The 15,486-nt window shown below is 45.3% G+C and overlaps 3 protein-coding genes across 13 annotated transcripts in view; 1 reads left to right on the top strand and 2 right to left on the bottom strand.

Annotated features, from left to right (window-relative positions):
* The window catches only part of LOC149329352 (uncharacterized), a 245,431-nt gene that overhangs the window by 195,346 nt on the left and 34,599 nt on the right, over positions 1-15,486 (bottom strand). The gene's annotated exons all lie outside the window — the stretch shown is intronic.
* On the top strand, positions 442-12,335 carry LOC149329357 (uncharacterized). Its single transcript, XM_089560199.1, has 3 exons — positions 442-1,359; positions 1,969-11,519; positions 12,198-12,335. The coding sequence occupies exons 1-2, from the start codon at positions 907-909 to the stop codon at positions 3,436-3,438; spliced, it is 1,923 nt and encodes a 640-aa protein (XP_089416325.1). The 5' UTR covers positions 442-906; the 3' UTR covers positions 3,439-11,519; positions 12,198-12,335.
* On the bottom strand, positions 2,822-6,592 carry LOC149329358 (uncharacterized). The gene is made up of 3 exons (XM_089560200.1): positions 5,879-6,592; positions 5,433-5,684; positions 2,822-5,335 (listed from the first exon to the last, which is right to left on the bottom strand). The coding sequence occupies exons 1-3, from the start codon at positions 6,108-6,110 to the stop codon at positions 4,302-4,304; spliced, it is 1,518 nt and encodes a 505-aa protein (XP_089416326.1). The 5' UTR covers positions 6,111-6,592; the 3' UTR covers positions 2,822-4,301.

Genomic DNA, 15,486 nt, shown 5'->3' on the forward strand with positions numbered 1-15,486 from the left:
GGTCACTCAGGTCACGCGCGCGCGCCGATCCAGGTGGCCGTGGTTCTCACCTTCTAGCTCTCGTGATATCGCTTAGCTGGCGCTAGGCGTCCGGAGATAGGGGGAGACTCGAATATGATTTCCATTCGGGCAGTACGCAGTTGCGACGAGTAAACCATCGCACGTACAAGCTAAGCCGGATATAAAATACGGATATAAAATTCAAGCGTTGCGCTCCATCGGGACGATATCGAAACCAGAAGTGTCAAAATTTGGTTTTGCTTTCGATCTTCCTGGAAGATCACAGCTGACAGCCAGTTTTCAATCAACTATACCTTTCACAGAGATGAAACTTTGCTGCGTCATTAGTACTTAATTGAGTGGTTCTACGCTGTCCTTATTATCTGTTTTTTTTTTATTTAAATGTGCTCCCGCCAGCCATGCAGGAAGAATGTACGATAGCGCAAGTGGCATCGCGGGCGGCATCGACAATCGCACATTTTCGTGTGTTGCCGGTTGTGCCAGTTCCATAATCTGTTGCTTTACAAATTCGTTTTTGTGTATTGTCAGTCTGTGAGAAGAAGAAAGAAGCCTTGCAGAAGGAAGTCTGTGCGCATACAGAGCAACGATAACTGCATGCGATCCGGTGAACGTCACTTTTGCATCGTGTGCGTGTGAAGATATGGTCCGTCATTGTGCGCGCGTGCCCAAATGTTACCGCGCAGTCACGTAAGATTCGGACTTATTAACGCCTTTTCCAGTAGCATGAAAGCCGCAGAAGTGTATAACCGCAATACCAGACAAATTTTCTGCAGTGAAATCTGCTAGAGTTATAACTTTAAAACTGTCACTTCAACACTTGCAACTTCGGGCAAGTAGACGCAATACATAGTTTTCATGTGACGTCACACTAGCCGCTTCCGCCGGATGTCCGCCATTAGCAGGTACTGTAGCTACTGCTTCCTCCATGCTAGACTGGCTGGGCCAAAGCTTCCTTGGCTCGCTGCCAAGCCCGTTCGTTCGCTGCTGCGTTATTGCAACACGATGGCAAACGCCGACCGGCAAGAGTTTTGCCGCTCGTATTTCGACGAGCTTGTGGGGCCTACGCGGGCTCGGTACGAGTCCAAGGTGGAAATGTGCGGAGGCGTGGACCCGTACAAGCTACGCGTCGGGACAGACTCCGCTCCCGATGTCGACTTGCTACCTCGCGTGACACACGTTGATATCATCAATTATCTAGTGCTGTCAACGAGCTACGTCTCTCTTCAACAAATGAAGGCATACAAGTCCCTTGAGGCGCATAATTACTTCACCAGCGGATGGGTAAAAAGCGTGACTGCCATGCGGGTGCCATCGAAGCTTGTCGTCGTTTTGAGCGAGGTGAGCTTGCTTAACCTTTAGGCGCTTACGCACGTAGGCGCACGTTTGTGTGTTCACGTTCGCCTGATTCTGATTCATGTTCTACTGTTTGTGGCTAATGTGCCGAGTCTGCCGACGCACTAGACTATGTTCGATTTGTTTCAAACAGCATATCCAAGTTCGTGTACGCAAAGTACTACGTGTGAGTGCAGAATGCTTTCAAATTCGAAGAAATGGAGCAATCGGCTTAAGTTTACAGCCTCAAGACTAAATGCTCGAGTGCACTGCAGCCTTAACTTGTGGAAGGAATTCGTAGTTGGGTTTTTGGATGCGGTTGCCGCTGGCGGCTACATGTCCAGAGTCAAGCATGCCAATCGCATGAAATGTCCGAGAGCGTGCGTGAACGTGCATGCTTCAACTGGTGATATATAAGGCAACTAGATCGTGAGGCAGTGCTAACATATCTTTTTTTCTCCCAAGAAACGCTTATTCGGTGAACTTTTGCGCCCGATGCAATGTTTCTGCATAGCTCCTGTGCATAGCTCCTGTGTTGTGCATAGCTCAGAGCTGCGACGTCTGTGAAGGATGTGGATTTCTGTCAGCACCTAATTATTGATCATTTTTTCTCAGGTCAGCCATTCACAACGGCTAAGGGAGGCACCACTGAAGGTGTGGGTTCTGGCCGAGCCTGACGGAGTCATCATGACTGCACACTGCACTTGCATGGCAGGTGCAGGCGAAGCCTGCTCTCACATTGGTGCCACGTTGTTTGCTATTGAAACAGCAGTACGACTCAGAGAATCTCAAACATGCACGGACAAAAAGAATGTGTGGCTTCCTGCACATAGCTCGGGGGCTGGCAACAAACGAATCAGGGATATTGACTTTTCCTCATCAAAGAAAAAGAAGCAACGTATGGACAACATTCACCTGAAACCAGGTAGCGGGTACACACCTGAAGTCCTTCCACAAGTGCTACCATCTGTGCCACCTCCAACAGAAGAAGAACTGACGGCATTTCATAGCAAACTTGCAGATGCTGGTGCCACGCCGGCATTCTTCATGTTGCATTCAAAGTACAGTACCATGTTTCAGCCGCCATGCAAGAAGGAACCGCTTCTCTTTCGCGATTTGTTGTGCCCAGAAGCACGGTCGGAAGGCCTGCCTGAACTGATTTGCCGTGCTGAGAAAACAGTGGCTGAGCTTTTTATCAGCGAAGATATGGTGAAGAGAATTGAGGAATGCACGCGGGAGCAGTCAAAGTGTGAAAAATGGTATGCATATCGTGCAGGAAGAATCACTGCTTCACTCATGAAAAGTGTGTGCTCGACAAATGTGAACGAGCCGTCCATAAGCCTGCTAAAGAAGATATGCTACCCCGAGCAACACACTTTCTCTACTGCAGCCACAGCGTGGGGATTACAGCACGAGGCCGCTGCAATCACACGCTACGCTGAAGAAATGAGGAAAAACCATACTGATTTCTCCCATCAAAAGACGGGTGTTTATTTAAGTACAAAATATCCATACATAGCAGCAAGTCCCGACAGTTCTGTTTCTTGCGCATGCTGTGGAATGGGCATCGTGGAAGTAAAGTGTCCTTATTCACACTCTGACAGTACAGTACCAGAAGCTGTGAAAGACCGCAACTTCTGCTTAGAAGACAATGATGGCTGCCTGCGTTTGAAGCGACAGCACGCTTACTTTTTTCAAGTGCAGACTCAGATGGCAGTGTGTGACGTTCCATACTGTGATTTTGTTGTATGGACACCGTTGTCTGTGTACATTGAAAGAGTGGAGAGAGACGATACATTCTTTCAGAGTCTTGTGCCAACAGCATTAGCTTTTTTTACTGGAGTAATTCTGCCAGAACTCTTCTCACAGCACTTTTCGAAAAGGGTCATAAAGAAGCCAACAAGTGACATCAACAAGTTTTGTTACTGCCAAGGCCCAGAGGCAGGGAAGATGCTTGCATGTGATGGCCCGCAGTGCAAGTATGGGTGGTTCCATTACCTTTGCCTGGGTATAAAGCGTGCCCCAAAGGGAAAGAAATGGTTCTGCCAAGACTGTGCAGCAAGCAAGAGTAATGACTCGCAGTGAGCTCTTCGTCTTGTTCCTACAAGAGGAACAGCACATCACTGCAGGCTCATATGCCAGTCGGCAAGTTTTCTGCTGACAGGCCTACCAGTGAGATGTCGCCCAAACCTCTATCATATGGAAAACAGCCCATCATGCTATGTTCCCTGCTGCAGCACTGTATGTCTGTTATAGTGTCTTTATTGTCAATAAACACTTCAACGTAGCATATACTTTGAGTATGACCTCATGTAACACGGCCAAAAAATGGCTGAACGAACCAAGCGAAATTTTAGCAGTTCAAAATGGCTACACATCCACAAAGATCATTGATGAGACTACAAAGCAAGGTATGCAACACTCACAAAACAGACATGGCCCATGATAGACAAGAAATGTAAAGATACGAACATACTGCTGTGCTCATTGTGAGCTGCAATGCATCAGAGGTGGAAACAGCTCAGTCTGCAAAGCAAACTCAGTGGTGCTGGAAATGCGCATTTAGTGGTTGTAGAAAAGAGTAGCTGAAATATGTGAGCAAGTTGGATGCTTTGCATGAAGGCTCACTTAATTCTACAAAGGAGAAATCTTAGCTGGTACACTGTGAGTGCATTTGTCATGCTGAGCACACAGAAAAACAATAACATTTGTCTGCAGCTTAAGGATTCATGTAGGAACACTTCACAAGAATTGATGTTTTTCACATGCCCATACAAGCACACACTAATGCTGCACGAGATGCTGCGTGACAGTCGAGAAATACAGCACTTTACTTGTGTAAGGCTGGTGACTGGAGCACTTCAATGCAAAGATGAACACTTGTGACTCTCACAAAATACATAAATGCAAGACACAGAACATTTATGCAGGGCTGGCGGTCCACAGCGTCAAGAACCTGCTTGCCGGTTTGCAGGTACTATGGACGGGCAGATGTTTGTGACTGCACAGCACACCAACACCATTTTGTCTAGTGGAGAGTACCTGTCTCCAGGCTTGCATGCGACGTAGTCAATTGGCTGTACAGCCTTCAAGATAGTGTACTTATTCCGTACCAGGCCGATCACCCGTTCTACATGAATTCGAACATTGGCGAGCCGTCTGGTCTTCTCCACTTCCAAAGCAGTGAGCTGCTTTTTGCCTTTATTGAAGGCAGGAATGTGCAGTTTAGCACAGTACAGACCTAAGGTGTCGGCAATATCAAATCCCCTATCTGCAAGGACAACATCGCCTTGTGTCAAGTTATCCAAAATGCCGCATTTTTCAGTTATGTGTTTATCACTAGTCCTGCCGCCCCAGCCTTCTGAAATAAAGGATATGACTCCTTGTGGGCAAATTCCAATTAAATATTTTGAGGTATTGCTGCCCTTGTAATTGGACCATGTCTCAGTCCTTGCCTCAAGAGAGGACGGCCTTTCGATTTTGATTTCAAAGCAGTCTATTATGACTGCCACCTTTGACCCAAAAGATTCAAAGAACGCTTGTGGCATTGTCTTTTGAATCTCCTGCCTCGAAGGCCACCTAACTTGTGATTTCAAACGCCAGAAAGCTGCGTGCAGCCATTTGTCGAAAATTCTGCTCACGGTTGAATCAGAAACAGAGAAACGGTATGCAAGGTCTTGCACTGGCAAATTCAACTTGAGCTTCATAAGGAACACAATAAATTCCTCAAACTTCCCTAGGCCATTTTGTGCAGTGTGCTTTACGTGACATTCAACAAGCTCAAAAACAGCAAGCAGCACAGAAAAGCTAGTCAGTCCCGTATAAAACAAAACCTTGGCATCATCACCACGAAATGATGACTGGGTCATCTCTAGCTTGTTTTTTTCTGCCCTTGCTTCGCGCAGCTCTGCAGCAAGTCTCTTGTTGTCATCTTCAACAGCACAGATGTCTTGCACAGTCAGATCGGTCTGTACTGCTACCTCTGTAACATATGAGAAGTAAAACCATTATTAGTTCCGCAGGTTACACGAATTGTAATATCTAGCTCCTCGGAAAGTAGTATTTTGTATCAAACGCACCTGCTCTCGACTCCGGGCGCACGCTGACGCTTTCGTTCGGCGAGTCATCTGCAGGCGCCGCCTCTATGGTAGATTCGTCCTCTGATGACTGACAAGCTGCTGCATCGGCGATAGCTCTCTTGTTCTGCCGCGTCTTTGACCGCTCAAAACGGGCGGACATGCCAGCAGGTGGTATTTGCCCGCTCCCGTAACCCAGGTGCTGCGTAGGCGCCCAGTCAGGGTTTGCGTCGTCCATGAGATTTGAAGGTCTCCCTGGAAAAATCAAAGCGTGACCGTGGGCGCGCCGTTACGCAAATTGACTCATTTCACTACGAACAGCGTCGTCACAACAAACAAGTAGGCGCGACGGCGAGGCCCGCGTCAAAGTTCATTATCAGTTGCCGCTGCCATGGTAAACATCTCGGAGAGCGATCGTCGGTCAACTCATAAAGTTCACTTGTTCTTACCTGTGATAAAGTGCCGACCGCATACGCGGACGTTGTCCAGGTTTTGCAAGTCCTTCCGGTTGATCCGTGCCAGCCAAAGGTTTCGGCGCTTCTCGGAGAGGAGCTTCGTGCGCTTGCACTGCCGTGTAATCACCCTCGGTAAACAGTGCAGCCCAGTGCCCGGTTCGGTGTTAGTTTTTTGCGCAGAAGACTTGCTCCTGCTTGCGCAGCCGAATATGGCACACATCGGCATGGTGACGCCGTGCGGAAACAGAAATACGGACGGATAGCGCGCGCGTTTATGCCTAACCAACGCCTTGTAATCCTGCACTCCGTTCCCGCTAGTCCGCTCAGTACCTGAACATGGCAGCCCGTATCCCAGAAGCCCTCACTCGTGACGTCCGTGAAAACTATGTATTGGCTGCAAAGCTGTAATTGGCGCTAATTCATGTAAATTCATTAGGTGTGTGTCTTCAGCCGTGACCATCTCACTGACTCGGTCGCCAGTGAGCTTTCCACGTCTTATATCTCTTGCATAAGGCTTTAGCAAAGACAGCACGTTCGTGGAGACCGCGCCGTTCGCATTTCTTCCCGGATGACTGCGTTTTTTTGTGTTAATAATCGCATAGCAAATGCAACAATTAGTTCTTCTGCAGTCTATAGCTTCGCGCTAAAAAGGTGATTATTTGTAAATTCTGTGGCGTTAAGTGTAAAAACCGTTCATGGTGCGTTACGGTGACTTGTGGAAGCTGGTGAATCATATCCCGATGGCGGTACCTGTAACCAGCAGTTTACGCCCAAAACTGGTACAAACAGCTTTAAGGCATATCACCATGGTATTTTTTTTTTTGTGTACAGTAGTCCCCTTGGCATGCAAGTATAAAATCCTTTTTCCACGTCCTTATATAGCCGCTTCACAAGAATAAAAAATGCATGATACTCTTGAGTTCCACTAAATGGTCTATTTTAAAAAGCAGGACTACATCCAATAGTCATACTCAACAATTCTGGCGTCCTTTTTTTGTGTTTGTGCTGAGCATTTTTTGTGTGTTCTTGGTGTTGCAGACAACAGAGCAGCACTAGTACCCACGGGAAAGAGCATTCCAGAGGAAGAACTGCAGCCAGTCTATTCTGACCCATAGTTTGATAATCCTGTCCTATAAAACAATGTATTGTGGGACCTGTCTTCGTACTATGCACCAATAGATCTCCCCTAGATAAATAGATAGCTATTGGCATCACCTTTGTATGAGGCCTGTGGTGAGTCCCACCTCGCCTAGTAGGTTAAAGTGGTTCATTGTTTTTTCTACTGGCTCTTCTTTTTTTTGAGCTTTGATTAATCCTGGTCTGTTTATTGTTTTTCCCATTCAAGGCTATTTTTTATTCTATGCTGTATTTTCGATTTCTGTGATGTGTCATGCAATTTTTTCATTTTGATGTTTCTTGGAGTCTGATGGCTCTGTAGCCATTCTGTGTTCTTGTAAGAGTTCCTTGCAAGTTATGCACTAGCTCCTCCAGGCTCACAAATTGTCCTGCCTTTCTTAGTTGTGATAATACCACTTCTAGCCATCATTTTATTTGTTTCATATCTGCTTTTTTGCCTGTTATTTGGCAAAATATTTGTGCTTGAAAGTTTCAGAGGAAAAGAGTATGAAAGTAAGGCAGGAGTGATTTTGCATTCCAGTTGGATATTAAGCTAGAAATCACAACTTAAGCATTCTTTTTCTGGTTGAGCAAATGTTTGGTTGGTTGTGTACATATTTCTCATGTCCTGAATTGAAAACACTTTATTGAATTTGTATTGGCTCGCTGTAATGCATGAATGTAGCCATATTTCTATGTTTAATCATACTTTCAAAGGGTCAGTGGAGGAGATCTCATCCTGACCTACGTACTGTGTTGGCACATGTCACGACAGCGACCATTATTCAACAGCCACAAATGTGGTTGTGTGGTGTCAGAAGCCAAAATTTTTCTGTGGCAGCGCATAGGGTCGCATTGTAAACTGTCAGTTGGTTAATGCCTTGTAAAAAAACATCAATGCTGGATGTGCTACATTATCCCCTGACAACCCTACAGCCGCATATGCGGCCAGAACACGTGTCCACCATCTCATCCTCTTATCTGCTGCCTGGTTGGTAATCTGGTCAGACTTTTCGGCCGCGCATATGTGTGGCTACAGAGATCGTAATTAAGGCTCACGAACGCATGTTCTTGCTCTGACGCTGCTTGGGTTAAGTTTATGCCAAAAGTGGGCAGCTTTTCTACCTGTCACAAATGTTATGCTGATTGCAAATCTTTGTACTAATATGAACTCTCAGCAGCATGGAGGGACTCGGACAAGGCTATCTGCTCATTACTGCACCCACGTAAACTATTAGTGGAGATGGGTCGAAATCCCGTCTTCCTTACTTCCAAGGAATCCCCTTCTTCGGTCGCCCACAGACATCGCCAGCCTGCCTCGCCCTCAAGCATCCTTGGTCGCGGCAGTTAATCATTCCTGCTCTCCGCTGTCGGTAACAAAGGAGGCAAGAAGACCTTAAGCTTGGAACGTTGTTGCAAAACCACAGATCATAATATGAGCCTGAGCTCGGACTTGCTGTCGGCTTGGATCATAATCTGAATCTGAGTCCGGATCCGACTCGATCACAACTGAGATGATCACCTGTATATGAGCCTGAGCGAGTCTGCTCATGAGTCAGTGTGCTGATCTAGGATAGCATTATACTTATTCAATGCACAAAGCATATAAACAATGCTGTTGTGTCCTTGGAGGCTTCTTAATCTACTACACGTTGTTTCAAGTTGCAGGCATGAGGAGCAGTATTTGGAGGACACAGAGTACATGCCTGATGAAGAACCTGCTACGAACATATGCAGAACCTCAGCTTTACTTCTATGCATGTGCAAAGTTACGTGCATGAGAATCCATCTGTCTGCACAGAGAGAACTGTCCAGACCAGCTGCGCTAAAAATATCACAAGTTACATTGCATTTTAGCTGCTAGAGAACATCATTTCAAAGAATTTGTACTTGCAGTTTGCAATAGATTGCCATTGAACTTCTTTTGCGCTATCCATGTCGTTGCACATTATGTGCTTGCAGAAGAACGAAAACAGCAGAATGTGTAGTCGGACATGAAATTTGTGTGTTCTCACTTCCTTGTGCATTGCCATTGGCACAAAAGCACACAGACCCCGCTGCTTGTGGCATTTGTGTTTGTTTTATAGTGACGCTCATTTGTTCTTCGTTGTTTTTCAGGCCATTATTGACAAGCCGATGTGTACAAGGTTCCTGAGGAAGAAGCCTTCCATGACTGCACTGCTTGATGCTCATAACCTGAAAAATTGCGTGTGCAATGGTCTCACTGGACTGTGTCAATGTACAAAGTGACATGGAAGTGTTTTCAATGATTTTGCTTGAATTAGAGGGATTTAAATAGTGAGAATAATGGGGACTGCCTTCAGAGCAAAACTTTTTTTAGTGAACTCTTTTCGAATATATCTTTCCGCAGGATCGGCATTAGGCTTGAAATAGAAAGGGAAGGAAGGAATAACGAGAATTAAATTGAGCACCAAGTTCTTTCTTCTTCTTTGCTCAAGGGTTGTTTGGCAGAACTCACTGGCGTGCAGTGGTTGAACAGCTTAAATTAAGATTGGGATTCCCATTTGAGTCGTGGTAATAAGAGAACATCTGACGACATAGAGTAAATAAAGCCTGCAGTGTGTGTACTCTTGTGGTCGGCAATTAGTAGTAATCATAGAATCGCATTATTTGGTCACTTAGAGGCTGAAAGGAAATGCGGCATTCCAGAAGACAGCTTGTCAAATTGGCGCATGTTTTACGGTAGATGACTGTAGCTCTGCAATACCTGTGCTGTATCGTGTGGTGAATTTTATATTCTATTGTACTTGCCGCTGTTTACTGGTTCATGAGTGTCCTTTTGGCTTTCCTGAAGAGTAGGCTAGGATTCGGTGTCGTTGGTCACTAGTGACCTATCTTATTTTGTCACTTTCCTTACTGTATTCCTTGATGTGTTCATTTAGCCTGTATTCTGAGATCTTCCATTTCATTTCGAGGTCTTTTTAAGAGCAGGGTACATTTAGCTGTATATAGTGCAATGCGACAGTGTTTGTTTTAGTTCTCTAATAATACTGAATGTATATCTGCGCACCTGGAATTCATCGTGTACGGATTTCATGTCATGGTGATGGTATGGGCTTTGATTTGTTTTTGAGCTGGAAATTGTTTTATTATAACGCGAAGCAATTTTAAAAAGTTGGCCTATGTTTTTGTTATGCTGTGCGCTCTAGTGATGTTATACAGTATTGCACTATGTAGTGCCAGTTTTACGAGATTTACTGACCCACAGTGTTCGTTTTTTAGTTTTGTCTCACTGGTTCCCTTGCATCACAAAATGTCCGTAGAACGAGTAAAGTGCTGCTGTGATTTCCTCTCAGAATATTGCAACTACTAATCACAATTCGCACTTTAATTCGCTCTTTCTCGCCACATTCACTCTTCCTGCAACGGTGGCCTAATCATTGGAGTGTGCATTTCGCACGTAGTATGTGCTGGGTTGGATTCCCTGTGCCACTGGGTACCCACCTGTAGTACAATGCGCAAGCTTTCCCCCTGGCTTCTGCTGGGTGGAATGCCTGGAAATGGGTATCAGACTTCCCCTGGTCTTGATGAAGGTCCCTATACCACGATGCTCTTTGACCAATGCTGCCCTTGCCTTTTAAAAAATTCATCATTGTCATCATCAGCCCCACACCCTCATTGCTTTCGATGAGCTCACCTCATCATCATGTTCACAGGGATGGACTTCTTCCATGCCATCCATGGTGTTAGAAAAACTGGTCACCTTAAACCTTTTTCAGGGCGGCGCATTGAAAAACTCGGTCACGATAGTTTCTTCCTTTTTTCCCCCTGGTTTCTCGTCCCAAAATTAGAGATGCTGCTACTACACAAGTAAATGTGGTATGCTCTAACTGCACTTAAGACAGAATAGTGAATAGTTTCAGATGTGTTCCTACTCTATTAATTGCAGTCTTGGAGACAGTGGAGGCGGAACATCATGTTGGGCAAATTGGCAACATTCGTGGGCAGCTTTAACCCGAGCGTTTTCACCAGTCGCCATTTTCTGGAAACTTTTTTCGTGTGCGCAATACAGCTACTACAAGTGGTTTAATAAAAAAAATAGTGGCTGTATCAATCTTTTATGTCATTAAGCATTAATGACACTAGTTATTTCTTAAACTTGTGTAGGCAAACTTTTACTGTCCTTCCCATGAAGACTGGAATTGTCCAAATTCATTCTTCAGTGCAATGGCTGTTGGCTCGGTTTGAGTAGGTCTATAAATTAGTAGGCAGTTGTCAGTTATTGAGCGTAGGTATAGCAGTCATCTCCATGCAGATTTAAGTCTGGAATGTTTGCTTTCAAGCTCACTTGTTTTCAGGCTCACCCTGCTCAGTTTACTTCACCTCAAAAAGCTGTTTTACGGGAGTGTATTCCATATTCACTGTGTTGTACACACAACACCACATGAGCTGTTGCACGTATAATCTTGTATCATAGTGGATGTAATCTGCTTTTCACATGCAGGCTTGCGCTCCAGGGACCACAAACATGGCATACCTTCTGGACAGAACTCTCCAGGTTAGAATCTGCAGTTTTTCTCCATATATGCTTTCCTGAAGGTTATGTTCCAAAGAACAGTTTGTAGGTTACGGAAGCTGTAGTTTACTGAACTGTGGTGAATGACGGTATATGCCTTTGATATTCTGTTTCCTGTGATGTGTGAACTACTGACCGAACTGTCACCCTTGTGAGTTCAGTTCATTGATGCAAAAACTTTACAGGGCCCAAGGCCTCATCCGGGTTTTAGTCTTTAGTCTTTTCCTCCTATTGGACACTGTGTGAGCAGTAAATAAAGCAAAAAAAAAGTTATTGTCCTCTGTGCTAGGCATACCTCACTGCCACTTTTAAGACTACCTGTGGGGACTTTGTACAGTGTCTGCCATGTTGCCAATTGTGTAAGCCTTAGGATCAAATGCAGAAACTTTGGATGGATTACAAAGGCTGCCCTATTTTTTTGCAGTGATAACATTTCTTGTAGCCTAATTTTTTTTTTTGCCTGCGTGCAGAATTGATGGTAGAGACATCTTGTTTCAGGCCTGATTTTTCTTTAAGGCAGATTTGCTGAATAAAACTTGATAGATACCCATAGATATGATGAGTGTATCCTCCGCATTCAACTTTTATTTCTAATTCGAAGTGAACTTTGGATTGTTGGCTCATGCAGTTTATTTAAAGTACTCTGTCTGTGCAACACAGGTTCAGTCTCCACACAGAGTGACCATGACGCACCTGCAATAGAAGAATCAACCAGTGAAAGGCACCCTGCGAGCCACTGCATTGAATCTACTCCTAGTATGCGTAACCGCCGGGGTAAACCCACAGGAAATAAGGTGCACAAATGCACCCACTGCAGCAAGTGGTTCAAAAGAAGATCCGAGCTAGTCGTGCATCTCCGAGTCCATACCGGCGACCGCCCATACCATTGTAATTACTGTGGAATGAGCTTTGCACATAAGTCTACCCTAAAGCGACACCAGCGCATTCACACAGGCGAGCGTCCTTTCTTTTGTGACGACTGTGGTAGCAGCTTTACACAATTTACTGCTCTGAAGAGGCATGAGCGCACTCACTCAAGCAACCGCCCATACCATTGTGATGACTGTGGGGACAGCTTTGCAGTGAAGAGTCACCTGGTGGTACACCAGCGCACTCACACAGGCGGACGCCCTTACCGTTGCGACCACTGTGGCAGCAGCTTTGCACAGAGGAGCAACCTGGTGGTGCACATCCGTACCCACACGGGTGAAAAGCCGTTTCAGTGCCAGCTGTGCCCCATGGCTTTTACGGCACGTTCAGTCCTTGCGAGTCACGTTAGATCCCATAAGGGTGAAAAACCCTACCAATGTGACTTGTGCGAAAAGAGATTCACTCAGAGCCATAATTTGAACTACCACAAGAACGCTGCTCACAAAAAATAGCAATGGTCCGTGATGCCCCTGGTATAAGTGCTTTGCTAACTGCCAATTTGTGTACAAGCTAGCAAGATTCTAGCTGACTACCCTTTGAAAGGTGTAGCTAATCTGCATCATTAATTACATTTTAACCTTTGTTCATTTTGACAAACTTGTCAGAAAATGACATTTTTTGTGTGTTTAGACTACATACCCGCTCTGAGTCATTCCTGAAGAGGGATAGGATGCCTGCTATGCTTGTAAACCTGCATGAATGGGAATAAAATCACGGTCATACATGAATGCCATCACTTCTTGTTGGACTGATGCTTGCAAGAACGTTGTACCCAATATTATTCACTGGCGGTAGTTGTCACCCTGCCTCAATAAAGAGATTTGGGGGAGTGAAAGGTCACATAACAATTTATTTTATTCGTGCATTCTGAATGGGATAATTTTTGTCACCTTAATTATAAATTCACTTATTAATATCCCTGAACCTATAAATGTTTGTATGACAATAAAGGAAAACTTGTTCTTGTGTAAATCTTTGTTTTTATTCCAGCAGTGTTAGTGGCAGGAATGAATAGCGAAATATAGGTGTCCAACATCAAAATCATGAGTTAATTTGCAGGCTTTAAGAGTTCTCTGTTTTTTGGAACGAAAGCCAACAAAAGAGTTTGCTAAATCTGTATCACCATTTCTCAGAGCACTGTCTACACTGAATATAAATGGCATATTTGCGGAGTATTTTCTCCACACTATCTTTAATGTATATCATCTGTCAGACTAGAAACTTTGTGACCATTTCACATTCTGCTAGCTTCTATGCTGTGATAGTGTTATTTGAAAAAGCCTTATCGATTTACATAAGGTGTTCGTGATAACACGCTGCAAGGGTCGTGGCTGCTGAAAAAAAAAATACTGTGATTAGTGCCTGTAAAAAACATTGTAATCTTATAGTGTAATGTAAAGCTCGTAATTTGGGTCCATTTTGTGAAATTGATCAGTGCACATTAGAATTTTATTGCAGTTTTCATTCAAAATGTTGAATACATTCTGTGGAGTGAAAGGTCGCAGAATGATTTGATCCTGGCCGCCGCGGGATCAATGTCAGTGCACGTTAAAGAACTCCTGGGGATCAAAATTTTCGGAGCCGATTGATATGCCATCCCTCATAGCCTGAGTTGGTTTGGGACGTTACACCTTCATAAACTAAACTAAGATAGTTTCAAAGCCAACATTGTACACAGAACGCCCTCTCTTTGAATGTGTAAAAAGCAAATCAGGTGCTTTTGAGTTCTGCCCCACGATTTCATAAGAAAAGCGGCTTCTAAGCAGTGTCATAGGTCATGGTTCTCACTTACAGGAATCCCATTTGTTGTTTTAAAAATGCATGCACTTGAGTCTGCGAAGTGCACAAGGGACTTTTTTCAGTGTACGCACCGCAGCTTTGAACATACCTCGGCACCATGAGAGGTGGCTCACTCACACTCATGACCACTCGCACTCACGCACACTCGCACTCATGTCCACTCACTCACACTTGCACTCATGTCCACTCACTCGCACTCACAACCCCTCACTCACACTCATGACCACTCGCACTCACAACCTCACACTCAGACCACTCACACTCATGACCACTCGCACTCACAACCACTCACTCACACTCATGACCACTCGCACTCACACTCATGACCATTTGCGCTCACAACCACTCACTTGCACTCATTACTACTTGCACTCACAACTCACTCGCACTCATGACCACTTGCACTCACAACCCCTCACTTGCACTCACAACCACCCACTGACACTCGCAATCATGACCACTCGTGCTCACAACAACTCACTTGCACTCATGACCACTCGCACTCATGACCACTTGCACTCACAACCCCTCTCTCACACTCGCACTCACAACCATTCACTCGCACTCATGACCACTTGCACTCACAACCCCTCATTCACACTCGCACTCATGACCACTTGCCCTCACAACCACTCACTCGCACTCATGACCACTCACACTCTCACTCATGAACACTTGCACTCACAACCACTCGCACTCACAACCACTCACTCGCACTCAAAACCCCTCACTCACTCATGACCACTCACTCGCACTCACAACCCCTCACTCACACTCACAACCCCTCACTCGCACTCATGACAACTCAGACTCACAACCACTCACTCGCACTCATGACCACTCGCACTCACAACCCCTCACTTACTCTCATGACCACTCCTCACACTTGCACTCATGACCGCTCGCACTCACAACTCACTCACACTCACAACCCCTCACTCGCACTTATGACAACTCACACACACAACCACTCACTCATACTCATGTCCGCTCACTCTCATTCACGTTCAGTGTACTGTTTCCTTGTTTGCTGACAATGGAGGGGATGAGAGATTTACTGTTGCGGTGACTGCCCTCGTAGCTCCTAGCATTAGCCTGAGTCGCAAATATGCGGTGGTGAGCCGCCCAGGCTTTGTCGGGCTATTTGGCCAACTTGCACAGTTTCGATGCTCGAAGAAAGTGGTCACTCATCACGTATATTCCATGCACCGAATGCCAT

The sequence above is a fragment of the Amblyomma mixtum genome, chromosome 9, assembly GCF_055824585.1.
Source record: "Amblyomma mixtum isolate Tamu chromosome 9, ASM5582458v1, whole genome shotgun sequence".
NCBI classification, from domain to species: Eukaryota; Metazoa; Arthropoda; class Arachnida; order Ixodida; family Ixodidae; genus Amblyomma; species Amblyomma mixtum.